The 25,753-nt window shown below is 41.2% G+C and overlaps 1 protein-coding gene across 2 annotated transcripts in view; it reads left to right on the top strand.

Annotated features, from left to right (window-relative positions):
* The window catches only part of LAMB4 (laminin subunit beta 4), a 132,623-nt gene that overhangs the window by 375 nt on the left and 106,495 nt on the right, over positions 1 to 25,753 (top strand). For both annotated transcript variants that reach the window (XM_037070657.1, XM_037070658.1), the window contains exons 2-6: positions 7,434 to 7,497; positions 14,065 to 14,222; positions 19,131 to 19,266; positions 21,729 to 21,802; positions 25,071 to 25,259. In XM_037070657.1, coding sequence (XP_036926552.1) covers positions 7,464 to 7,497; positions 14,065 to 14,222; positions 19,131 to 19,266; positions 21,729 to 21,802; positions 25,071 to 25,259 — 591 coding nt within the window. In that variant the 5' untranslated portion in view covers positions 7,434 to 7,463. The remainder of the gene's footprint in view (positions 1 to 7,433; positions 7,498 to 14,064; positions 14,223 to 19,130; positions 19,267 to 21,728; positions 21,803 to 25,070; positions 25,260 to 25,753) is intronic.

Genomic DNA, 25,753 nt, shown 5'->3' with positions numbered 1-25,753 from the left:
AAAAGTTCAAATTCTATAGAACTATCCATATCATCAAAATATTTTTTGTTAATACCCTAGGTGTGTGTAAATACCGTTTTAAAGGAAACGTAAAATTTGCTTTAATTGACCAGAAAGGAAGCTTTATAGCTTCTAGTTCTGCATTCCTTACTATGATACAATTTAGCAACACGGCTGAAATATTGAATGATTCCTGAAAGAAATGTGTTGCACAAATAAAGGAAAGCTAAACATAATTTTGTTGAACTGAGCACAGCCTCCAAGTGAGGGCAGATGAGGCAATGTTAGTGAACAGTGAGCGGATTAAAATCAATTAGCAATGCCAGAACGTTATTGACAGTTTCACGTACTTTACTGTATATTGCAACAATTCATACATTTTCAGACCTGTTTATTGCAACATAATATATTTTAAGACCTGCTTCATCCACCAAAATTAGTTAAACAATGACCAAAATGCATCCAGCCTTGTAAATACATTTACATGCTTTTCATCCAAAGAAGGGGTAATATTATATTTGTTCATCACAATTACTTTTACATATATCGCTTAAACTCACCAATGAATTTAGCAAGAAAAAATTCCACATAGCCTCTGTGAGGCTTTGCAAATGTCAGCTCCAATAAACCCAGAAAAGCAGCACCAGCAAAATGAATGGCTTGATGATGGGAGGTAGGGGTGGGGTTACCACATCGTTCGCACCAGTGCTGCACGTGCAGCTGGGGGCTTCATAATGCCTGGGCGGGTGGTTTCAGATAATACAACTTCTAAGTGTTGCCAGACTTACTCTAACCCTCATCTAGTTTGGGGCTCAGATCACCTGAAATGGAAAACAGAAAACAGGAGTCAAGACTAGAGCTGAGCAACTTATGGAAACAAAGGGCAGGGCGCAAGGCCCTGGCAAAGGGCACGGGGGCCACCTGTGACTTCTCAAGCTCAGCATTATTGCTATTTTGGGTCAGATAATTCTTTGTGAGGGGGCTGGGCATGGTCCTGCGCATTGTGTAATATCTATTTAGGGGCATGCATGGCCTGTACCCTCTAGATCCAGTAGTATGTGGATCTACTGTGACAGAAATGTGAGCAGGCATCGCCGAATGTTTTCTGCAGGGCAAACCAACCCATTGAGAAGCATTGCACAACACTTTTCTGAAAAACAGAAAAGCTGACATACAGGCTTAAGGATTTGCAGGGTAATTACAGGGATCAGCAGCCATAATCCACATTCACTGAGAAAGAAGTCAAGAGTGCACTTGCAGTGGGACATAGGGAAGTAAGAAAATCGGGGGTGATTTCAATTGCTTCATCACATTTTGTTGGATCGTTTCAAGGAGAATATTTTCAGCAGCCTGAATTAACCAGAATTAACTTACCTCTTCACTTGCTGTGCCTCAGGACGTTCAGGGATAGCTGGATTAAAGGATTTAAAACCCCAGTGTTGGCATTCATTTGGGCCTGTTCCCATTACTTGGGTGGAGGAAGAAAGCTAGGCACCCCGGCCCTCTTCCCCCGCCTTTCCACTGGACCCCGCAGAGCGCCCTATGCGGATGCTCTGGACCACAGGCCAGCGCTTCCGATTCAAATGCTGTGAATCCTTCACAGGATGTGGTTCAGGATCATTTCACAAAGCATAGTTCTGCAATCAGTTGTAAACGGAGACAAAGACTGGGGATAAAGACGTCTTTAGAATGTCTTCCAGAATCCAGCGGGGCAGTTCAGTTGGTTAGAGCGTATCCCTGTGCACCAGGACTGGGGGTCTGATCCTGGTCGAGGCACATACAAGAATCAACCAGTGAGTGCACGCGTAAGCAGAACAAGTTAACATTTCTCTCTCTCTCTTCCCATCCCTCCTTTTCTCTAGAAGAAAAAAATCAGTAAATAGAATGTCTTCCTGCTATGACAAAAAAAATTAGGACTATTGACGAGTGATTATATTTATCGCCCTCTTTACCACTCAAGTGCCTCCTATCACAATGTTTAAATTTTAAGATTTAAGAACAGCCCCAGTTTTGCATTGGGGCTCTGGAAAGCAAACAAATTTTGAAATAAGGACAAAGTTTGAGACTACAAGCCATAGAATAAGGCTATGGGAGAAGAGGCAAGTAAAAGGTCAGCACCACGGAGCACACAGGATTGGCAGTTGACAGGGGACCTTAAAGCCAAGGCTGCGGCAGCCCCAGCAGGAAGGGGAGCCTCTAGGGCACAGCTGAGACTTTCAGTGGGGGTGGGCGAGGTGAGGTTAGTGCAACAGCCAGTAAATAAAAATCAGGCTAAAATGCTATGCCTGCCATTAGTGTCCAGGTTAGGCATCGACGTATTTCAACACAAGAAATGGATTCAACAAAATTTTTTAAAAATATTTTCCTAAGTACTTCCAGGGACAGAAAGATTAATGTTTGCATTCAAGTGCTTACAAAAGAAAGTTTAGACAAGGTCATAAAATGGTTTTGAAGCAAAATGTTTCTATTCCTATGTATTTACCCAAGAGAAATAAAAATATACATCTGTACAAAAACTTGTAGATGAATGTTCATAGCAGCATTATTCATAATAGCCAAAAAGTAGAAAAAAACGAATGCCCACAAACTGATGAATGGATAAACAGAACATAGTATATCCATGTAGTGGAATATTATTCAGCAATAAAAAAGGAATTCGGGGCTGATATCTACCACAAGAAGAATGAACCTTGAAAATATTATGCTAATTGAAAGAAGTCAGTCACAGAGGACAACATATCATGAGATTGTATTTTCATGAAATATCTAGAATAGGCAAATCACAGAGAGAGAAAGTAGGAGGCACAGGAAGAGGCAGGTGGGGATGATGGCCATTCTCGTTTGGGTAGTGAAATGTCCCAGTTAGACAAGGAGCACAGCTCTGTGAATGTGTTGAATGCCGTGTTGATGGTGAACTTTATGGTATGTGAATTATCTCAGTAAAGCTGTCACCAAAAAAAACAGATAAAAAGCAGAATATACTTTATGCCTTAAAAGAGTTACTAAGAGCTGTGAAGATAAGAATACTTCCATTCTTGCCTTGACCAACGTGGCTCATTTGATTGGGTACCCTCCTGCAAAGTGAAAGGTCGCCAGTTCTATTCCCACTCAGGGCACATGCCTGGGTTACAGGTTTGGTCCTTGGTCAGGATGCATGTGGGAAGCAACCCACTGATGTTCCTCTCCCTTTCTCCCTTCTTTCCCCTTTCTCATAAAAAAAAAAAAAAAGAATTCCCCCATTCAGAGAGATGAGAAGTTTCATAGGAGAGGCTTCATATATGAAAGAAAACTTTTTTTTCCTGTCTTCTTCCTAGAAGCTTATGAACAATATAAAATCTTCTATTCTAAGGGGAAAATTAATTTTGGATATTGAGGGGCTAAAAGAAGAAGCCCTTCACTGAGCAAGCTCTGAGAAGTACGTGTGCATTCAGTCAGGAACAGATCCGCCCAACCTCCTCACTCATCCCAACAATACAGCGCTGCGGCCAAGGCCTGCGTGTCCAACTGGGAGACCACCCAGACCACACAGCTAAGAAAGCACCTGTCACTGAGCGGGTCTCGTTAAGCGTTGGCTGCTGTCTCTGGGAGCAACAGCATCTCTGGTCTTGTGAGTTACATAGGGCAGCGGTTTATTAAACGTGAGCTGCATCAGACTCACGTGGAGGGCTTGTAAGAGCACAGAGTGTTGAGTTCCCATCCCTCGAGTTCCTAAATAGTAGGTCCTGGGCTGGGGTTTGACCATTTGCATTTCTAACTAGCATCCAGGTGACCCTGATTCAGCTGGTTCATTAGGGCGACCAACACCTGGGTGTGCCCAGGACTCAGGGAGATTCCCAGGACCTGGGGGCTTTCAGAACTAAAACCTGAGAAGTCCCAAGCAAATTTGTCACCTTATTAAGTCCTTGCGCCACACTCTGAGAACCACTGTTTAAGGAGATAAGATCGAAGTTAAATTTGAAGGGTGAGGGGAAGAGGAATACAGAATGAGCCTCAAGTTCCTGGCCTAAGCACACTGGTCCATGGCGTTGCCAGTGAGTCCTAAACTTTGCTGCGCATTGGAATCACCTGGAATCTTTAAACACCGTGGGGGCCTCACCTCCAGGTATTCTAATTTAATTGGTATGGAATGTACCTGGGTGGCAGAATGTTTAAATCTCCCTGGGTGATTCTAATCTGCAGCCAAGTTTAGAAAACATTGGGCTGTGCCCTTCTCTTAGAACGGAGTCCAGGAGGAGAGCAGGCACGTGAGGCAAAGTGATGAGTTTTAGATGTTTGTGAGCCATTGGCGGTTTTGAACCCCAGGTACATGTCAGACTCCTCTGGCCCTGGCTGGGTTGCTCAGTGGGTTGAGTGCTGGCCTTCAAACTGAGAGATCTCTGGTTTGATTCCTGCTCTGGAGCACGTGCCAGGGTAGCGTGCCAACCCCCCAGTTGCAGGTGTGCAAGAGGCAACCGATTGATCAATGTTTTTCTCACACATCGATGTTTCTCTCCCTCTCTTTCTCCCTCCCTTCCCTTCTCTCTAAAAAATAATAAAATCTTTTTTAAAAAAGAACATCCTGGGGATCATCTGAAACACATTACACCTGGGTCTCATCCCCCAGCAATTCTGAATTGACCTCAGTTGGGTCTGAACATTGGTAGTTAAAAAATCTCCCAGAGACTTTTTAAAAGGAAGGAATGAAGCATGCAGGCAGGAGTTCTGCATCCTGGACATCAGGATTTGGGAGTTCATGTTATCAAAAGTGTAGCTGGGTAAATGACCGAAGCCGCACGCTTCGACTAAGGAAAAGTGCACCACCTGAAAAAAGTGCTCAGGTCCAGGTGACCCGCATGGAGGGGAACTTCCCGAGGCTCCATCTGGACTCACCATCTGGACCTAGAGGCCTTCACAAGGTTTTGTGTGAGGTCATTAGTCCACAACTGGAGATTCTTACGACACACAGAGTTCATTTTCAGAAGGAGATGCTTCCAGAGGGGCTGCTTCTCACTCAGCCATCTTCTTATGATACCCGACATCCCAAGTGACTCCCGGGCTGTGTGAAGAGCTTGGATCACAGAATGGGACATTTGCCTTAAATCAGGCATTTCAAAACACTTTCTAAAGGATTTCGTAAGAAGGCTGGAACTGGCAGGGTGGCATTCAAGGCAAAGGAGGTTTCTGCAAGCAGGCAGTGCTGGGCTCGTTCTGGAGTGCAGGCGAGGGGAGCTAAGGGAGCTGAAAGGTGGGGTTCGCAGGATAAACAGTCCATTAGGACAGGACTCAAAGGCTAGAATGTCAAAAAGAGTTCTCATCTGTAAATGCATGAAAAATATTTTTATAGTCACTACTACTGAAATAAATACATTAAATAATGATGAAAATAGTCCTCTGCTTTTTAAATAGATAAAACTTTAAAAATGCATAATACTCAATATTGCTAAGGGCTCAGGGCAACCGCTGTTCCCACAGGCTACTGACAAGAGTGTAAACTGGGACGAACTTTCTGAATGGCAGTTTGACATCAAAACCTTCACACACACATGTAGTGTGTGTGTATATGCATATGTGTGTACTGCTTATGAATGCATGTATGTGCACATACATAGTCATGGTTTTGGTTCATTATTTCCAGTCCATTTAATATATCCTGGGGAATAATTAAGGATATAAACAAAAATATGTATAATGGGAAAATATTAGAAACATGGTATACATCAGCTACTAAGGGACTTGTTAAATAAATTTTGGTTCCTGCATTCAGAGGAATATTATCCAGTGACTTAACCATTGATGCAGAAGAGCACTTTACTTCCTTGCCTCCCAACCCACTGAGGTTCATGCACTTTCATCTATATCAGGGCTCCCACAACAGTGACTTGGGGACCCCCAGCCAGAGGGCCTTAGCTGAATCTACAAAGGAGGACACAGGTTTGGTTGGTGGAAGCCCTCAGGTAATCCCAGTGCCCCTCACTAGGTTGAAATTGCTAAAATGAAAATATATTTCTGGTACCTGGCCCGTGTGGCTTCGTTGTTCAGAATATTGTTCCGTAAACCAGAAGGCCTAGGCTGAGGGTTTCATTCACAGTCAGGGTGTGTACGGGAGGCAACTGATCAATGTTTCTGTCCCTTTCTCTCTTCTTCCCCTCTCTCAAAATTAGTAAGCATGTCCTCAGGTGAGGATAAATGTATACATATTAGTCTGTCCAGAAAAAGTCCAACCATATAAGAGAACAGTTTGTAGGGCATCAATGTAACCTGGCAGCCAAGGAGAGTGGACTGGAATGCACATATGTGAACAACGACTTCACTGTACTAGTCAGTGGGGGTGGTAGACACCATTTAGTGAACATGTGTACTGTGTGGCCATCACGTTCAAAATGACTGAATGAGTAAAGCAATGAATCTGCATTACATTTTGCATTAAGCTTTAACATTCCTCCATGGAAACTATTGGGTTTCCGTGGGGGAAATGCTATGGATAACTGGTGATTGACAGCTTCTTCACAACAACACACCCTCTCATGTATCACATCTCATGCAGAGATTTTTGGTGAAACATCAAATCATCCAGGTGACTCAGACACCCTGCAGCCTAGATTGGGAGCCCTGTGACTTTGGCTCTTCTCAAAACCAAAATCACCTTTGAAAGGGAAGAGATTTCAGACTGTCCATGAGATTCAGGAAAAAAATCATGGGTCAGCTGATGGTGATGGGAGAACTGTGTGAAGTCCCAAGATGCCTACTTTGAAGGGGACTGAGGCATCATTGTCCTACATACAATGTTTCTTGAATCTTCTTCAATAAATGTCTCTATTTTTAAATAAATTTATTGAATTTATTTATCAATAAATAGCTGGATATCTTATAGGCAGACCACACATATAGATAGATATAGATATAGACATATAGACATAGACATATAGACATATAGATATATAGGTATATAGATATATATAGATATAAGTATCTAGCAAAAAATAGTGTCTGAGATATAATGACGTGGTATCATTTTTGGAAAACTCTTACATGCAATGAAGAATGTATGGAAGAACCTATAGCAAGACATTAACCACTTCTCTGTAGATGGTAGTGCTATGGATAATAATTTCTTTATTTTCCATGTCTCATTTTTCTGTTTTCAATAATAAGTACATGTTAATTGCATAATTCATTTTTTCTAAAGAATAAAATGGGCAAAATAGGGTAAAATAAAAATGTGGAAAGGAAATGTTTGTTTCATATTATTTCCCACAAATAATTATATTTTGTGATTTCAAAATATAAAACAAATATTTGTAAAAATGTATATATTTTTTAAGGAATTGGGTACTATAGGTATTTTGTCTCCCTAAAGGGTAAGAACTATCACACAAATGTTCAAATCATTGACAACTGATGCAATTATTGAGTTTATCAGTGACTGATTTAGCCTCTTTTTTTTAACCTAGCAGAACTGAATTTAATTATTTCCTGACAAAATAATGAAATTTCAACTGACCTTTCTTTTGCACCTTGGTGAGTATTAGTTGTTCAAAATTAATTTTCTGCTTGTATTATTATTCTAAAATATTTAGAATAAATAGTTTTTAAACATATTCACCTCCTTTTTTCTATACTGCTATATATTTGCATGGCTACTCTGTTGTATAACTGTGTCAAGCAACTAAAAACTTTCACTCAAATATTTTGGTACCCACACATAGCTATTTCCATCTCCCTTTAATGGAATATTATCCTCAACAGACAAGTAAGTAAGTAAAGTAAGATACTAGCAAAAGTAAAATACTTTCAGATTCGCAATTTACAAATATAATGCATTTCAATTTTTAAAAATAGTTCTGCTTTGAATGTAACATTTGTCCCAGTGATGTGGTCTCATGAAGAATTTATAGGCAAAATTCCCTCTGCTGAGTAAGCAGCAGCTCTGGGCTGAAGCACCAAGTCCTCCATGCCTCTGCTGTTTTTAATAAGCTGAGAATAATGTACATTAGTCATAGAAAATATGTTTCCAACAATCACCGTCTGATCCTGAATTTTCTACATCTGTGGCAGACCTGCTTTTGATCACTAAGTACCGACTAAATTGCTTAGACTCTTCATGCTGAACTTCTTCATGGCAGCAAACTTCAAGAATCCCATCTCTTAATTTTGCGCTTTTTAAACCCTGAGGCCATTGCCCAACTAGATCTGCTGGTAAAAGAGGAAAGAACAGCTCTGGAAAGGAAGTGCTCACTTGTTCTCTGTTGAAAATCCCCTGTCTCAGAGAGGTGAGTCACAAGCCAGTGGGAACAAAGATGTTTCATCTACATTTGGCTTGGATGTTCTCTTTGGAACTGAACCAACATTCAAAATTAGAAGCAACCACTGAGGATGACTGTGCCTTCTCCCAGCCTCGATGAAGGATAATGTACACCTTCTTCAGAGAGCCTTCCTTGAGGAGATCCCTCTTCTGAAGGGAATGTCTTCAAAGCCAACTTAGCTTGGGCAGAAAAGGCCGTGCTGCAATACATCTAGGATTTCTAAACCTGAGGTACCCTGATGGAACCCAGATCTGTAGGGTTGCCTCTGGGTCAAACCACAAACCAGGCTTACTCCCCACCACCAGCGTGGGCATTTTCTGGTTTGTTCAACCATAGGCATTTCTGAAAGTGCCAGAGCCTATTTAAACACTTTGGCTTGCAATCTGACTGAGGAAAATAAGGAGAAAAAAATCATAAAACATGCATTGGTGCCAGGTTTGGGGAACAGGAGGCAAAGTGCAAGCCTTATGTAATGTGCATTCTTAGTCCTTTTTCTTACCCATAATAGGTAAGGGGTATGAGTATATCAATGTGTGTTCACAGCATCTAAAACTCTGAGGTGCATTCCAAAGTACGTGAAAATATCTCACATGTTTCATAAAATTATAACAATATACAACATTACTGAGAGACTACATAATAATGGTTATTTCTACAAAATGATCCTTATAGAAAATTTACTGTATATTTTCTTTAAATGGTCAGATCTCCCACCTTCATTCTTAATAAGATTCTATCTTTAAGTTGTATGTCATTTTTGAGGAATATGTTGATTTTCTAAAGACATAAATATCTTTATCCTTCATCTTTATTGAATTAGTTCTGACCTATTGCTAATGTAATCTGGCAGCTGAAATCTTTAGCCCAGGAAGGATATTGCCCAGTTTATGTCCAGGCATGCAGCCTGAATTACTTATTCTTCTTGCCACTTTTTGCCAAGTATTTTAGACTGTAAGTTCATATGTGTACTTAGAATATTACACAAATAATAGTTAAGTTTCCCTAAGTCCTGGAATACTTTTATTTCTAAAAAGTACAGATCCGATTACAACAAGTTTGGCCAAGTTGGGTAAGAAAAGCAGGTTGAGTCTCCAAGGCAACAATTCCAATAACAGAATTCAGGATGGAACTTGTCTGGAAGAACAAATCCCTGGGAGGAAAGTCAGCTAATCCACATGCAGCGTAAGCAGAAATGCTGTACCTGACCTTGTTTCAAAAAGCCTCTGCCTACTGGAGTCCAAAATACTGATTAGGTATTTGTCCAAGATGCCAATTCTAGGAAATGAAAGGAGATGTACCTTTGGATTGTTGGGTGAATAAGGGGAAAACTCATGTTAACCAATCCAGGATCATTTATTACACAACAAAATTAAAAGTATATGATGGAACTAACTTTTCTCACATACCTATCTCAAATCAAGAGAAGGAAATGCTGTGTCTGTGTCTAGAATAGTAATCTTTGCAATGAGACTGAAGGTCAGAAATTCCCTGTTCAAACTGACATTTGGTAAACTGTGGGGAGGTAGGCATTATGTGTAGTATTCTTAGCTGTAGAACTATGATCTATGTGTTTACAGACTGATGATAATCACAGAATAACCAGGTTAATGGAATAGTTCATGTGGGAAATGTATGCTTAACAGAAAGAACATTATTTTTCAAAAGCTTGTGTTTGGGGGAGGACAAAAGAAATTCATTAGATATAGAACATGTATGTAACAGATTCTTTATTTTTCAATTGAGAAAACTGAGAAGAAACCAGCTTAGTTCATAGTATGGTAATTATATTTCATTTTAGGCCAATCCTCTCACTCCTGTCTGTTGAAATCAAGTGTTGGCATAAAAGGTCTCAAGGGAAAAGCATATGAGCAGCTGGAAGAGGTCATGTGTGTGTTATTTTAGACTGTAGATGTACTTAATTCACCATCTGGGTGCTGATGGGGTAATTTGGAAGGAAGATTGTTTGGGCGTACTTTCATTTTGAGGTAATTGTAGGTTCTTGTGCAGATGTAAGAAATAATACAGAGATGTCCCACATACCTTTCACCCAATTTCCTCTGATGGCAACATCTTGCATAACTATAGTACAATACAACAACCAAGAAATTAACATCCATAGAATCCACTGACCTTATTCATCAGATTTCTCCAGTTTTACATGCACTCATTTGTGTATATGTATTAACTCTATGCATTTTTTAAAATATTTTTTTATTTATTTTCAGAGAGAGGGGAAAGAAGGAGAAAGAGGGAGAGAAACATCATTGTGTGGTTGCCTCTCATGTACTCCCTACTGGGAACCTGGCCTGCAACCCAGGCATGTGCCCTGACTGGGACTTGAACTTGCAACCCTTTGGTTTGCAGCCTGTGCTCAAGCCACTGAGCTACACGAGCCAGGGCAATTCTATGCAATTTTATTCACGTGATCATCACCACACTTAGGACACAGAACTGGTCCATCACTTCAAGGACCCCCAGTACTGCCCCTTCCTAGCCACCCCCACCTCTTTCCCTCCCTGCCTCCCAAACCCTCTGACAATCTGTTCTCCATCTCTACAGTTTTGCCATTCAAGAAATGGAATTACACAGTATATAACCTTTTTAAAAGATTTTATTTGTATTTTTTACCACAAGCAGAAGGGAGGGAGAAAGAGAGAAACATCCATTGGTTGCCTCTCCTATGCACCCTGAGTGGGGACCAAACCCACAACCCAGGCATGTGCCCAGATGGGGATCAAACCACTGACCTTTCTCTTTGTGGGGCAATGCTCCATCCATCACAGCCACCCTGTTCTTCAGGGCCAGTATATAGCGTTCTGAAACTGGCCTTTTTCACTCAGCCGAACTCCTTTGAGATTTATCCAGATTGTTGCCATGTTTCAAGATTCACTCATTTTTACTACTAAGAACTATTGCATGATATGGATGTACCAACGCTTCGCTTAACCATTCACCCACTGAAAGAAATCTGGCTTGTTTCCAGCAGTTGACTATTACAAATAAAGATGCTATGGACATGTGTACATAGGTTTTTACATAAATATAAATGTTCATATCTCTGGGATAAATATCTACAAGTGCAATTGCTGGGTTGTATGATAAAGACATGCTTAGTTTTCTTAAAAGCTGCCATATTATCCCCCAGCCATTTCACATTCCCACCAAGAGTGCATGAGTGCTCCAGTTTCTCCACACCCTCGCCAGCACCTAGTGTTACTGCTATTTTTCTGACCATTCTGATGGGTATGTAGTGGTATCTTATTGTGGCTTCAAGTTGCATTTTCCTAAAGGCTAATGATGTTGAACATGTTTTCAGGGCCTTATTTGCCATTTGCATATGTTCTTCAGTGCAATGTCTATTCATGCCACTTGCCATGTTATTGTTGGGTTGGGGTTTTTTTAAGATTTTATTTATTTTTTTAGAGAAAGGGAGCAAGGGAGAAAGAGAGGGAGGGAAACATCAATGTGTGGTGGCCTCTTGTGCACACCTCCACTGGGGACCTGGCCCCCAACCCAGACATGTGCCCTGACTGGGGATTGAACCAGAGACCCACTGGTTCACAGACCAGCACTCGATCTACTGAGCCACACCAGCCAGAGCTGGGTTCATTTTTAATGCTGAATTTTGAGAGTGCTTTATATTCTAGATCAAGACATTAGTCATATATGTGATTTGCAATTATATTCTCCCAGCCTGTTGCTTGCCTTTTTATTTCTTCGTGAAGTTTCTAATTTTGATGAAGTCCAATTTATCAATTTTTTTAATGGATTATGCTCTTTTCATCAGTTCTAAAAAGACTTTGCCTAGCCCCGAGTCCCAAAGACTTTCTCCTACATGCTATATGAGTTTTATACCTTTATGCTTATATATTTTACATTTAAATCCATGATTTGTTTTGTATTAATATTTGTATAAGTCATGAAGTTTTCATGACAGTTCATTTTTGTCTATGGATCTTCTATTTCTCCAGCACTGTTTGTTTAAAAGTTTATCCTTCCTCCATTCAATTGCCTTTGCAGCTGAAAAATCAGTTGGGCATATTTGTGTGGACGTATTTCTGGGTTCTCTGTTCTGTTCCATTGATGTATAGGCCTATCCTTCTACTGGTATTACACTCTCTTATTTACTGTACCTACACTGAAAGCTTTAATATCAAGTAGGGAAATTTTCAAAGTTGTCTCAGGTATTCTGGGTCCTGTGTCTTTTAATCTACTTTATTTCTGGAAAATTGTCATGTCTATGTTTGAATTTTAATCAGGAGAAAACTAGTGCTTGGATTTTGGTCTTGAGAATCAAACGGAATTCTAACCCTTTAATCAAATTTAAAAAGATACTGTACTGTCTTGTTCAAATACACTTTTAAAAGAAGAAATAGAATGACACTATAAATAGCTACCAACAAAAAGTCACAGTTTACTCACATTGTATCTGCATTTAACTTTATACTTGTATTCACCTTACTTAGTCCAGTAAGATTCTACTTTGTTTTCTTCAATCTTCCCAACAATTAACAAATCTTTTCATGTGTTGTGGGTTACAGAAATCTAACTCCAACGTAGTAGAGCAGACCCTGCAGGCAAGCCGTGCAGGCAGGTAATAGTTCAGATCACCCTGCCCACTCCACATTCATTCGTAAAGATTTAACATTGTCTTAACTCAGAATTTAACATTTTAAAACAAGTAGAACTTTCAAAGTAGTTTTTAAACTGAGATACGAGAATACTATCGCCGAGGTTGCACAAGCAAAGTGATGAATTGAAGTGACAGTCAGGAGGGAGGCTCCCTGGCAGTGATCTTACACCTCTTGTGACCGAATCCCATCAAGACAGATCTGCCAAACAGCAGGTGTCAAGGGCTCAGTGCGCCGTACAGACTGGGACTCAGTCTCTCACTTGGTCCCAAAGGGACATGATTTATTCCATGGCGCATCTGAGCCCAACAACTTGTGTTATAATGGGTCAATTGAACTTACTATGTAGCTTAGGAGGCTATTAGGCAGGATTAGGATTCTCCTTCCTCGTGTCTGTGTATTCTTCTTTGTTTTTGCCTAAAATGATACACGGAGAATTCCCAGTACAGAGAAGCTGTCTCAGATGAGGTTTCTCAGAGCAGAGCCTGAGACAGGGATTTCCGGGCATGTGATTTATTGAGGGAGCGCTCTGAGGAGCCAGGTGAAGAAGCAAAGGTGGGAGGAGGTCCTAGCTGGAGTCGGGCTTCAGCCTCCCCAACCCTGTGGAGAGGTTCTGAGCATAATTTGCACGTGGAGTTGATCCTAGCCTGAGGCTTTGGACTATGTACTGAACTATGTATTTATCAGTCATTGGCTACAGGCTGGCCCAGGTGAGGACGGGAACACAGATGGTATAACCTCCTAGGGTAAGAAATTTCTGTCAGGCTATGGGCACCAAGACCATCCAGGACAAGGGTCTTAATGATCAACAGAACTAGTATTAAAAATAAATGGACTGTTGCCCTGGCTGGTGTAGCTCAGTGGATTGAGCACAGGCGGCGACCAAAGGGTCGCTCGTTCAATTTCCAGTCAGGGCACGTGCCTGGGTTGCAGACCAGGGCCCCAGTAGGGAGTGCATGAGAGGCAACCACACATTGATCTTTCTCTTCCTCTCTTTCTCCTTCCCTTCCCCTCTCTCTAAAAATAAATAAATAAAATCTTTTAAAAAATAAATAAATGGACTGTTAACTTTCCAACTTAACCAGTTGCTTCTTTAAGACTTCGACTACCCTTGGACTGCCTTCTAAGTAGCTGTTTTTGTTGTGTTCAAGGGTTGCTTAGTTATGCAAAAGCTGAAGATGGATGCAGCAAAGGTGCCTGTTATCCCACCACCGGCAATCTCCTGGTGGGGCGCAGCACACAGCTCACGGCTTCTTCTACCTGTGGGCTAGGTGGAGCCCAGAAATACTGCATCCTCAGCTACCTCGAGGTGGGTTGGTTCTTTGTTTACTTGTCGGGATTATTCAATCACTGATGTGGATTCTTCCAAGCACGGCTGGGGCTGTTCAGTCAACAGTAAAGAAGGAGACAACGTTCCTTTTGGAACATCAGAGATACATGTGATACAATTCAAAGTCCAGGAAACCTTGTCAGATCAGAAAATAGAAAGGTCTGCTTAATCTGTTTCTTGTTACCTTTAGAATTAAACAGAAATGTCTTTTTGGTTCAGTCTTTGAAGGGAATGACTATAAAATGTGGCTACCATAGGCTAAACCTAGTGACTTAATAGGTAGAAACTGAGGATCCATCAGGCCCTCCAGGCCATTACGCTAACCAGTTCTCCCTGTTGTGCCATGGAGATAGAAGGGTGTGGACCCTGGAATTCACTGCAGCCTCACTATGCCACTTGGAAACTGTCTTGGTCTTGCCTAAAATCATGAAATCCCAATGTGAACATATTTTGTGGCCTTTTTTTTTCCTTTAAGGACAGTGTGTTTAAAAAAACAAGTTGCTTTAGAGTTTGTTCTTCCCTTTGTTCTGAGAGCAAATCAAGCCCCCAAGGTCATCTGTGCCTCATACCTGCTGAAAAGCCTGACACAGTCATGTCAAGCCTTCAATGAGAGGATGTGCAAGAAGGAAGTTGGACACGAGCCTAATGTTAGTGGCCCAGGCTTTTCCATGTATTGTTCATTAAGGCAACTCCTGGAGGTCTCTGGAAAATGCTTTGTATTCTCATTGGTTTCTAGCAAAAGAAGATGATTATAAATAAGTGGAGACAATACCTGAATGCTTAGCTCTGTTCTAAGTTTGGGAAGTACTTGTACAAGAAAGCAACTTCTCTTCATGGGCAAGGAAATGTGACTGTAGAAGTTTATTCAACTCTATCTAGGTCAGGTGGGACGCATGGCCCTTCCAGTAGCTTTATGAGTCCAGGTCCTGTAGACAAAGAAGTGGTTCTCAGCTCTAACATTCGAAACTTTCCGACCCAAGATCACCCGTCTTATTCTTCACCCACTGGCAATCACCTACCCTTGTCCTAGCCAACCCATGCTATACTCGGATGATAATCAGAAATTCATGTTTCTATGTCTTAATTTCACACCACCAAAAACAGAAGTAAATCAAACTTCAGAAGCTTCTTTTGTCTATAGAATCACAGATATCTTAAAAATTTAGAGCTGAAAAAAAATCTACACATATCTTCAGGCTGACAAGGTTTCACAGGTGGGGCTGTGAGTGCTAGTCCGTGCAAACACTGTGCAGGATGGGGGGCGATTTTCCTGTCTGTTGTCTAAGAAACTGCTACCAAGCAAAGCATTCTCTTCAAAAACTTCAGGTCAACATGGACCCACATTGTCACGTAAGTGGGGATTCCCGTTTAGTTACTACAACTAAGCGCCCCATGTGGCCAGTCCCAGCAACAGCTGTGCTTCTGAGATGTTTATAGAGAGAATAGCCCACGAGCCCTGAGTATAAACATTTTGCCCCCAAATTTTTATAGTATTATTGGAAATACTTTGAAGTCTCAACATCTTGTGATGGAATCACAGGGCTTCTTCTGCTCTTTTAGGACAGGCCTGGGTCCAGCATCCCCATATGGAGAATTGAGCTAGCTTCCACTATTCCTTGATTTCTTCAAGTGGAAGGTTTATAGTGGCCAGTAATTCTAAGAAGACTTTATAGGCCTGACCAGTGTCACTCAGTTGGTTGGGCATCATTCTGCAAAGTGAAAGGTCACTGGTTCAATTCCCAATCAGGGCACACGCCAAGGTTGTAGGTTTGGTCCCCAGTCAGGGCCTATGTGAGAGGCAATCGATGAATGTTTCTCTCTTACACCCATGTTTCTCTCCTTCTCCTTCTCTCTCTCTCTCTAAAAATAAATAAATTAAATATTTTTTAAAATAAAAAGATTATGTGGCACTTTTGAAAAGTTGGTTTACCTTGATAGACTCTAGCAGAAAGAGTCATTAAAATCATCATGCATTCATTTGACAAATTTTATTGATTATCTACTATGGTCCAGACACTATCCTAGGTAAGGAGAATACAGCCATAAACAAAACAAAGTCCTCGTCCTCCTTTAGCTTAAAGTCTAATGATGCCAACAGACAGAAATCCAACCACTATACAATATAGTCACAGGTAGTGATAAAGACTTAGAAAATATTGTCAGGCAGGGTAAGGGCTAGAGACTGGCAGAGGCCATAAGGGTGGGAGGTGGTGGTATTTTATGTAAAAGTCAAGGAAAATTTCTCTGAGATGGTGGCATTTAGGCAGAGACCTGAAAGAAGGGAAGGAGCAAGAGATAGGAATGTCTGGTGCGGGTTCAGGGAGAACTGAAAACAGCTTATGTTGAGATTCTAAGTCACAAGAGTTCTCAATAAGCTCAAGGAAAAGAGGTGAGTGTAGCTAAGGCCGAGTGTATGGGGGAAGGCAGTCAAGGAGGCAGCCCTGATGAGGTCATGTAGGCCCTTGTAAGTCATGGTCAAGACGTAAACTCAACATTCACTAAACACCAACTAGTGCATTTGCTGTTGTAAACAGTTTCCAGCAGAAGGGATGGTAATAAACAGCTCCTGCTTCCTGAAAGCTCTGTAAAAGTGTTCCTCCAACTCCCACTCCCGCAAATTAGCCTTGAACAGCAAATTAGCCTGAAACAGGCCATGAGTGGTCTTTTGGAAGTCTTTGGAAATTTCCTTAGGAGGCTTTTTTTTTGTATTTTATTTTTTAATTTTTATTATATTTTTTCCATTTACCCCCCTTATATACATCTTCCCTCCACAATCACCACAGTGTTGTCCATGTGCATGAGTCCTTTTTCCTTTTTGTTTAATTCCTCTGCCCCCTGACCTCCCTGCCTAATAGCTGTCATCCTACTTTCTACATGAGTCTGTCTGTATTTTGCTTGTTAGTTCAGTTTGTTCATTAGATTCCACATATGAGTGAAATCATATGGTACTTGTCTTTCTCTGACTGGTTTATTTCACTTTAGCATAATGTTCTCCAGGTCCATCCAGGCTGTCACACAGGGTAAAATTTTCTTCATTTTGTGGCTAAGTAGTATTCCATTGTGTAAATGACCCATAGTTGTTTTATCCCCTCATTTATTGATGGACACTTGGGCTGCTTCCATATCTTGGGGATTGTAAATAATGCTGCAATGAACACAGGGGTGCTTATGTTCTTTCAAATTAGTATTTTGGGTTTCTTTGGATATATTCCTAGAAGAGGGATCACTAGGTCAAGAGGCAGTTCCAGTCTGGCTGATGTGGCTCAATGGATTGAGTGCCAGCCTGAAAACCAAAGGGTTACCAGTTTGATTCCCAGTCAGGGCACATGCCTGGGTTGTGGGCCAGGTCCCCCTGGGGGATGCTCAGGAGGCAACCACACGTTGATGTTCGTCTCCCTCTCTTTCTCCCTCCCTTCCCCTCTGTCTAAAAATAAATAAAATCTTTTTTTTTAAAAAAGGCAGTTCCATTTTTAATAGTCTGAGGTATCTACTGCTTTCCACAGTGGCTGCACCCGTCTGCACTCCCCCTCCACAGCCTTGCCAGCACTTGTTTGTTGATTTATTGGTGATAGCCATTCTTGACAGCTGTGAGGTGATATATCATTGTGGTTTTTTAATTTGCATTTCTCTGATAATTAATGACACTGAGCATCTTTTCATATGGCTATTGTCCATCAGTATGTCCTCTTTGGAGAAATGTCTACTCAGGTCCTTTGCCCATATTTTAATTGGATTGTTTCATTTTTTTTTTTTTGCTGTTGAGTTTTGTAAGTTCTTTATAAATGTTGGATATTAACCCCTTATCAGATGCATTGGTGAATATGTTCTCCCATTGCATGAATTGTCTTTTAATTTCACTGATGGCTTTTCATTGCTGTGCAAAAACTTTTTAGTTTGATATAGTCCATTTGTTTATTTTAATTTTTTAATTTCCCTGGCCTGAGGAGATATATTAGATAAAATATTATTATGAAAAATGTGAGATTTTGTTGCCTATGTTTTCTTCTAGAATTTTTATGGATTCAGGTCTAATATTTAAGTCCTTGATCCATTTTGAATTTATTCTTGTGTATGGTGTAAGAAGGTAGTCTAGCTTCATTTTTCTGCACACTCCAATTTTCCCAGCATCATTATCGAATAAACTATCTTTAACCTATTGCATGTGCCTGCTTCCTCTGTCAAATATTAGTTGACTCTAAAGTTGTGAGTTTATTTCTGAAATGTGTTTCAAATAAATACAGCTACAAACAGACACATTCAAGCGAGCACACTGCAAGGCCAGTTAACAACATTTGAAAATCCATCTCATGGAAAATTAGTTTCCATTTACTAATAAGACCTTTTCTGTGAGACAAGAGGGTGGAGCTCTATGGTGTGAATTTATGAAAATCTTTTACAAAATCCACATGTATGATATAAGGGTTTTTGGAATTGGAAGCTTGTCTGCCAAAAAGTATGTCTGAGAGAGAAAGGACAATGGTCGCAGATAACCTAGTGGCCCATTGCTTTGTTATTTTTGTGCCAAATATTCTTCTTTTAACTAAAGAGAATAATTCTACTCAAAGTTATATTCTGATTATTTCTCTATAGTTGAAAATAATTTCCAGACCATCTGCATCTTGTATGAAAAAAGAATTGGTTCCTCATATATTTGCATTTTTGCTCTAAATACATAAATTTATAAAAATTCTAAGCCATCTTTTAATTTCATTTGTTATTGCATTTAAGCATCTATTGATGGAAAATTGATGTCATGTTATTTCCTCTGCTTTTTATTTTTAGCCAGATTGAATGACAAATATAGTAAGTACAGTTTGTTTTTAAACTCAGATCAACAATAAGTAATTACAGTTCTTTATTTTAAATGTTAATGATGGTGTTTTCCAGGGGGAACAAAAATGCTTCATTTGTGACTCCAGATTTCCATACGATCCACACACCCAACCCAACAGCCACACCATTGAGAATGTGATTACAAATTTTCAACCAGAGAGAGAAAAGAAATGGTGGCAATCTGAAAACGGTATGATTAAGTTCCTTTCCAATGTTTTATTTCTTCATGTTTTTAATAAGGTGTGTTTCTATATGATATTAACAGTGTCAGAGTAAGCAGTCATATTGGAACAGCATTTACCAGAAGGCAGAGCCCTGTGTAACAACACAATTTCTTTTCACTTTAAGAAAGAGTATTTGTTTCTAGAGAAATAGAATTGTATTTTAAGCACATAGCTCAGCATGTTTCACCCTTTCCTTGCCAGGGAAGAAAATATCTTTGCATTCTTTTGTTCTTTGTAAAAAATAATAATAAGCCCTGGCTGGTGTAGCTCAGTGGATTGAGCACAGGCCTGCAAACCAGACGATCACGGTTCGATTCCCAGTCAGGGCACATGCCTGGGTTGCAGGCCAGTTCCCAGCAGGGGATGCACAAGAAGCAACCACACATTGATGTTTCTCTTCCTCTCTCCTTCCCTTCCCCTCTAAAGATAAATAAATAAAATATTTAAAAATAATAATAATAATATAGGCATAATATAGGCATTATTAATAAAATAATAATATAGGTATTGATAAATAAAGCCCAACATAAAACACGCTGGTAGGTGGAGTTAATCATGCCAGGGGAAGTCTAAGAGTTCGTGCCACGTGCCTTCTCCTTTCTCAGTGCACGAGGGAAGAGAGGACGTGTCATTTCTTACTGCAAGCCGAAGATTTTAATATAAACATCGAATTGAAAGGATAGTTGGCTATCAACTGAGGTTCTTGCCCTTCTGGGTTTGTGCCCTCCTCTGGTCATGAACAACTGTGCCATTGGACCTCCCCCTGGTGTTTCCCAGACGCTGACTCTAAGTTTGAGCCCGACCAGGGACTCCTCATATGCCACCCAGCTCCGGGCCTTACATGCTTGCATTAATGCAGACTGGCTCACTCAGGATGGCCCCTCTTCCATACTGCTCTGCACCCTGGCCCCGCCCCCCAAAATGATTCCATTTGCCACATCTCTATATGTTGCATTTGGGGCTGTAATCCCGCTATTTTCCTCAGAGGTAAACATGTTTCCTGAGGGGATCCTAGTGCCTCAGAGGGAGTGAGAGAAAATCGCACAGGGTCGTTAGGGCAAGCATGGTGCGAGACTATTTTTTCATCCCATTGGACAAGCATGTGATCGATGTCTACTAAATGCCAGTTCCTTTTGGATCCTCATCAGTGACTCTAGTTGGACTCTCCCTAATGAATGTGAAGCAGTTTCTCCCACAAACACCTGTCTTCGCTGTTGGGTGGTGCCATTTTTGCTGTATAGCACTTTTGACCCACATGTCCAGCATTTGCCCCACATCCCCCAGAGGGAATGCTGCTCAGTCAAGGCTCATTATATGGAAAAGGGGTCTCAACCAAGAATTTTGGAGAGGGGAAAGCAGATCTCCTTTCCAGAAAGGGTGAGGACTCCTTGACAGAGCCTGGAATATGGCTGCCCTAACTGCAGCAAACCCTTCTCTGAACCATCCGCCCTGCAAGGCCGCTGCGCCCCAGGGCACTGCAGTCCAGCCGCCGTCCTGTAGAACTTCACTGCCAGGGCCAGAGCCCCGAGCCACGTGTGGCTCCTGGGCACTAGATCCAGATGTGGCTCATCCAAATCGAGACGTGCTGCAAGTACAAAAACACCCGATTTCTAACACTTAGTTTGGGGGGAAACGTATAATAAGATGCTACTAATTTTGAAAATATCAATTACATACTGAAATGAGAATATTTTTTACATATTTTGTTAAATACATTAAAAATAATTTCACCTGCTTTTTTTTTAACTTGCATAACTTTGGCTGCCAGAAAATTTTAAATGGCACATGTGACTCCTATTTCTATTGGACAGTGTACTTCAGAGAGATCAGGGCTTCCAGGGTGTCCAGACTGAGGCCAATCCTCCATGTCCGTGCTGGAGAAGAGGGCAGCCAGTGACCTCTGTGCAAAGTCCAGCCAGGACACATCTGTCTCCTCCATGCAGGGGCCCACAGAGCCTCACTCCAGGGGAATGTTCCAGGCTGTGCTTTATGCTACATAACAATAAAACTAGTTCAAATGATTGTTAGCAGCTGCTGGAAGCACAGGGTGTGTCCATTTTACCGTGCTCTAGCTTGCAAGCTCGTGTTTCTGTGTAGCACAGAGCTGAGTCCAAGGAAATGAGCCCTCTTGTTCCCACTCTGGGAAACGTCCTCGGTCATATGGAATACTGCCACACTGTGGCCATAAGCCACTGTGCCAAAACATCCATATGGCACAGTCTGAGTAAACCCTACGTTGCTCTCCCAAAGACCTTCTCTTGGACATGGAATGGCATGGAAAACCGCTCCAGGAAACTAGGAAAGAGCGTTGGTCACCAGCATGGGATTCCAATGGATTTTATTATAGACAAGCTAGAGTGAGAGATTAATATGATAAGCAGGGGTCCCTCAAAATCACTGATTTTCTTCTTTCTGGATTTTTCTTTAGGTCTTGATCACGTCAGCATCAGATTGGACCTAGAGGCACTATTTCAGTTCAGCCACCTTATTCTGACCTTTAAGGTACAGATGCATAGGTTTGCTGCCCCCTTTATACACTTGCCAAACGCTGGGCTCGCCGGAACTTTCACTTCCTCACTTCCTGGCAGAGAACAAAAAGCTGTGCGCATCCAAACTCCAGCTTTGTCATCCGGTTGTTTGTTCTCAAACCAAAACACAATACTACTGCTCATTAATGAATCATTTATATGGCCCACAACAACAAAAAAACAACTTAGAATATGTAGCAAAAAGGAAATCATGAACTCTGGGGGTTAGAGGCCACAGAAATGAGGGAGACATAACTTTGAGGAGAAAGGACAGGAACTGGAAATTATTTAGGGAAATATGGAAAGACTGTGATCAAAAAGGAAGAACAATTAAAGGGTCTTTGCTAAGGTTAGTGAGATGCCACCGCAAATCTTGTGCTACAGTCATTCTCTAATTATTCATCAAAATTCTAAGTTTGTTGTCAGGCCTGGTGCCAAGTTGTGGTAATACAAAAATGAATATAAAAGGAAAAGTTATAAAAATGGAAAAAAAGACTTCCGGCCAAGATGAAGGTAGAGGCAGAAATACTGTACCTCCTCGCACAATAAAAATTAAGAACAACAAAGATTTAGAAACAAAAACACAAACAAAACAGACAGAAAATTGAGCTGTACCAAAGTCCAACAACAACGAACGATTCATCCAGACCAGTAAGAGGGGAGAAGTCGGCAGACGGCCAAGAGGGGTCACGTCGGGGAAAAGCAGTGGCTGCTGGACCAACCCAGGTGTACAGGCGGCGGCTGGCAGATCCCATGTGTGGGATGACAATGGGCAGACCCAGTAAGAGTGCAAGGCGGCTGGCTGACCACGATCACCCATTCACGCACAGATAAACCATATGAAAAAAATGGACAGTGAGACAGACTGTACAACACAGGGCCCCAGCATTGGGAAATAAAACCTAAAAGCACCAATTGGAAAAACTTTCAGGGATTGAGGTGCTGGGAGAGGCTCCCAGCCTCACAGAAGAATTTGCTGGAGAGACCCACAGTGTCTTAGAACGTACACAAGCCCACCCACCTAGGAACCAGCACCAGAAGGGCCCAATTTGCTTGTAGGAAGCAGCAGAGGGGACCAAAATCCAAGAGAGAGTGGGATAAATGCTATTGTTCCCTCTCTGACAAACCAGCGACTGGGTTGACCCACCCTGGTGAACAACTAAGCTTTTGCCACTCATATGTAATAGGCATGAACAGACCAAAACATTATGGCTCAAGCAGAAAAACAACTCAAAACCCCAGAGCCAATACTTCTAATTAACCAAGAGATAGCCAACCTATCAGATGCATAGTTCAAAACACTGGTGATCAGGATGCTCACAGAACTGGTTGATTTTAGTCTCAAATTAGATGAAAAAAAAAATGAAGGCTACAGTAAGTAAAATGAAGGAAAATACACAGGGAACCAATAGTGATGGAAAGAAAACTGGGGCTCAGATCAATGAAGTGGACCAGAAGGAAGAAAGAAACATCCAACTAGAAAAGAATGAAGAAATAAGAATTCGAAAAAATGAGGGAAGGCTTAGGAACCTCCAGGACATCTTTAAACATTCCAACAGCTGAATTAGAGGGGTACCAGAAGGAAAAGAGGAAGAGCAACAAGTGGAAAACTTCTTTGAACAAGTAATAAAGGAGAAGTTCCCCAGTCTGGCAAAGGAAATAGACTTCTAGGAAATCCAGGAAGCTCAGAGAGTCCCAAAGAAGTTGGACCCAAGGAGGAACACACCAAGGCACATCATAATTACATTACCCTAGATTAAAATGAAGAAGAGAATTCTAGAAGCAGCAAGAGATAAGGCGACAGCCTTGGCTGGTGTAGCTCAGTGGATTGAGCACGGGCCTGCGAACCACACGATCACGGTTCGATTCCCAGTCAGGGCACATGCCTGGGTTGCAGACCAGTTCCGAGCCGGGGACTCACAAGAAGCAACCATACATTGATATTTCTCTCCTTCTCTCCTTCTTTTCCCCTCTAAAAATAAATAAATAAAATCTTTTAAAAATCTTTTAAAAAAAGAGAGATAAGGGGACAGTCACCTACAAAGGAGTTCTCATTAGACTGTCAGCGGATTTCTCAAAAGAGACCTTACAGGCAAGAAGGGGCTGGAAAGAAGTATTCCAAGTCATGAAATCCAAAGACCTACATCCAAGATTGTTCTATCCAGCAAAGCTTTCATTTAGAATGGAAGGGCAGATAAAGTGCTTCTCAGATAAGGTCAAATTCAAGGAGTTCATCATCACCAAGCCCTTATTATATGAAATGTTAAAGGGACTTATCTAAGAAAAAGGAGTTAAAAAATATGAACAGTGAAAGGACAGCAAACTCACAGTTATTAACAACCACATCTAAAACAAAAGCAATCTAAGAGGACAGCTAGATCAGGAGTGGAGCCACAGAAATGGAGATCACATGGAGAGTTAGCAACAGGGGAGTGGGAGGAGGAGAAGGGGGAGAAGGTACAGAGAATAAGTAGCATAGATGGTGGGGAGAAAATACATAGGTGGAGGGCCAGCGTAGTGTGGGAAATGTAGAAGCTAAAGAACTTAGGACACATGGACATAAACTAAAAGGGGGAAATGTGGAGGGGTGTGTATGCAGGGTGGAGGGGGGGAAATAGGACAACTGTAATGGCATAATCAATAAAATATATTTTTTAAATGGAAAAAAATCTTAGCCTTTGCCCTTAAAGAATTAACAGTCTAGTTATGATTTCAGCACACTTATAAATTTAAAATTATAATACAGGGTGATAAGTAAGTGTCTAAACATATGGTAAGAATGGTGGGAAATTCATTGAGAAGACTAAATCTGCTCTGGGCAATCCAGGTAAACTCCATGGTAGATTTTCAAGGATGTATAAGAGTTTGCCAGAGGAAAAGCATTCCGGGCCAAGAAAACTGCATGCAAATTGCTGTAAAAATATCAATTACACTTAAAAATTAATATGCCATCTTCCTTCAATTATTAAATCACAAACCTTTTAAAAATTAATATGCCATCTTCCTTCAATTATTGAATCACATGGCCAGATTTTTAAAATGGAATTAAATTATAGGGCAAAATATGTGCTCATAAATGCCTGCCCTCTTTTGGGAAGAGATTTTGGTAGGTTCTTTGTATAGTGATTTTAAAGGATACAAATAAGGTTTGAAATATAGTTGGAAATTATAAATATTCAATCTGAAGTGGGCAATACAATCTTCCTTTGTGGAGTATCACGGGTTAACTCATTTTCCCACAGACTTTTCGGCCTGCCGCAATGTTAGTTGAACGTTCCACGGACTATGGACATACCTGGAAAGTGTTCAAATATTTTGCGAAAGACTGTGCCACTTCCTTTCCCAACATCACATCTGGCCAGGCCCAGGGACTGGGAGACCTTGTGTGTGACTCTAGATATTCGGATATTGAACCCTCCACCGGTGGTGAGGTAGCCTTTCCTTTCTTGGATTTCTTTAATGTAAAATATACGTTTTTGTTGTTGTTGTTGTTAATGTGCTTAATTGAGATGAAAACAATTTAGGTAGTATTTGTTGAAATGGAACTCGCCTGGTTGGTTTTTAAAAATAACAGAGTTTAAATTGAAATGAGTCCTGAATTCACCTCAAAGTCAGATAAATGATAAATACCTTCTAAGAAGTAATCCTTCACAGAGAGACCAGCTGAAGGTGGGCAGGTGCTGAGAGCCAGGCTGGGCACCGGGGCCTGGGGAAGGCGAGGGAAGAGCATCTGTTTCTAATGCTCGCAAGGCAGCACGTAGGCTAGTGCAGCTCTGGACTAGTTGTCTCATCTCCTTGCTCTGTAAACCAGCACTCAGCTGGGATCTGCAGGAACATCCCCCGAGCAAAACTGGTAACTGGCGGAGGGTCCAGGTAGGAGTGGGGTTGGCAGGCATTGCCTTATCAGGTCTAGGAGAAGGGATTG

Source organism: Sturnira hondurensis, unplaced genomic scaffold, assembly GCF_014824575.4.
Source record: "Sturnira hondurensis isolate 20B ecotype Veracruz unplaced genomic scaffold, ASM1482457v3 Scaffold0018877, whole genome shotgun sequence".
Classification (NCBI taxonomy): Eukaryota; Metazoa; Chordata; class Mammalia; order Chiroptera; family Phyllostomidae; genus Sturnira; species Sturnira hondurensis.
This window is presented reverse-complemented; position numbering and strand designations above follow the sequence as displayed.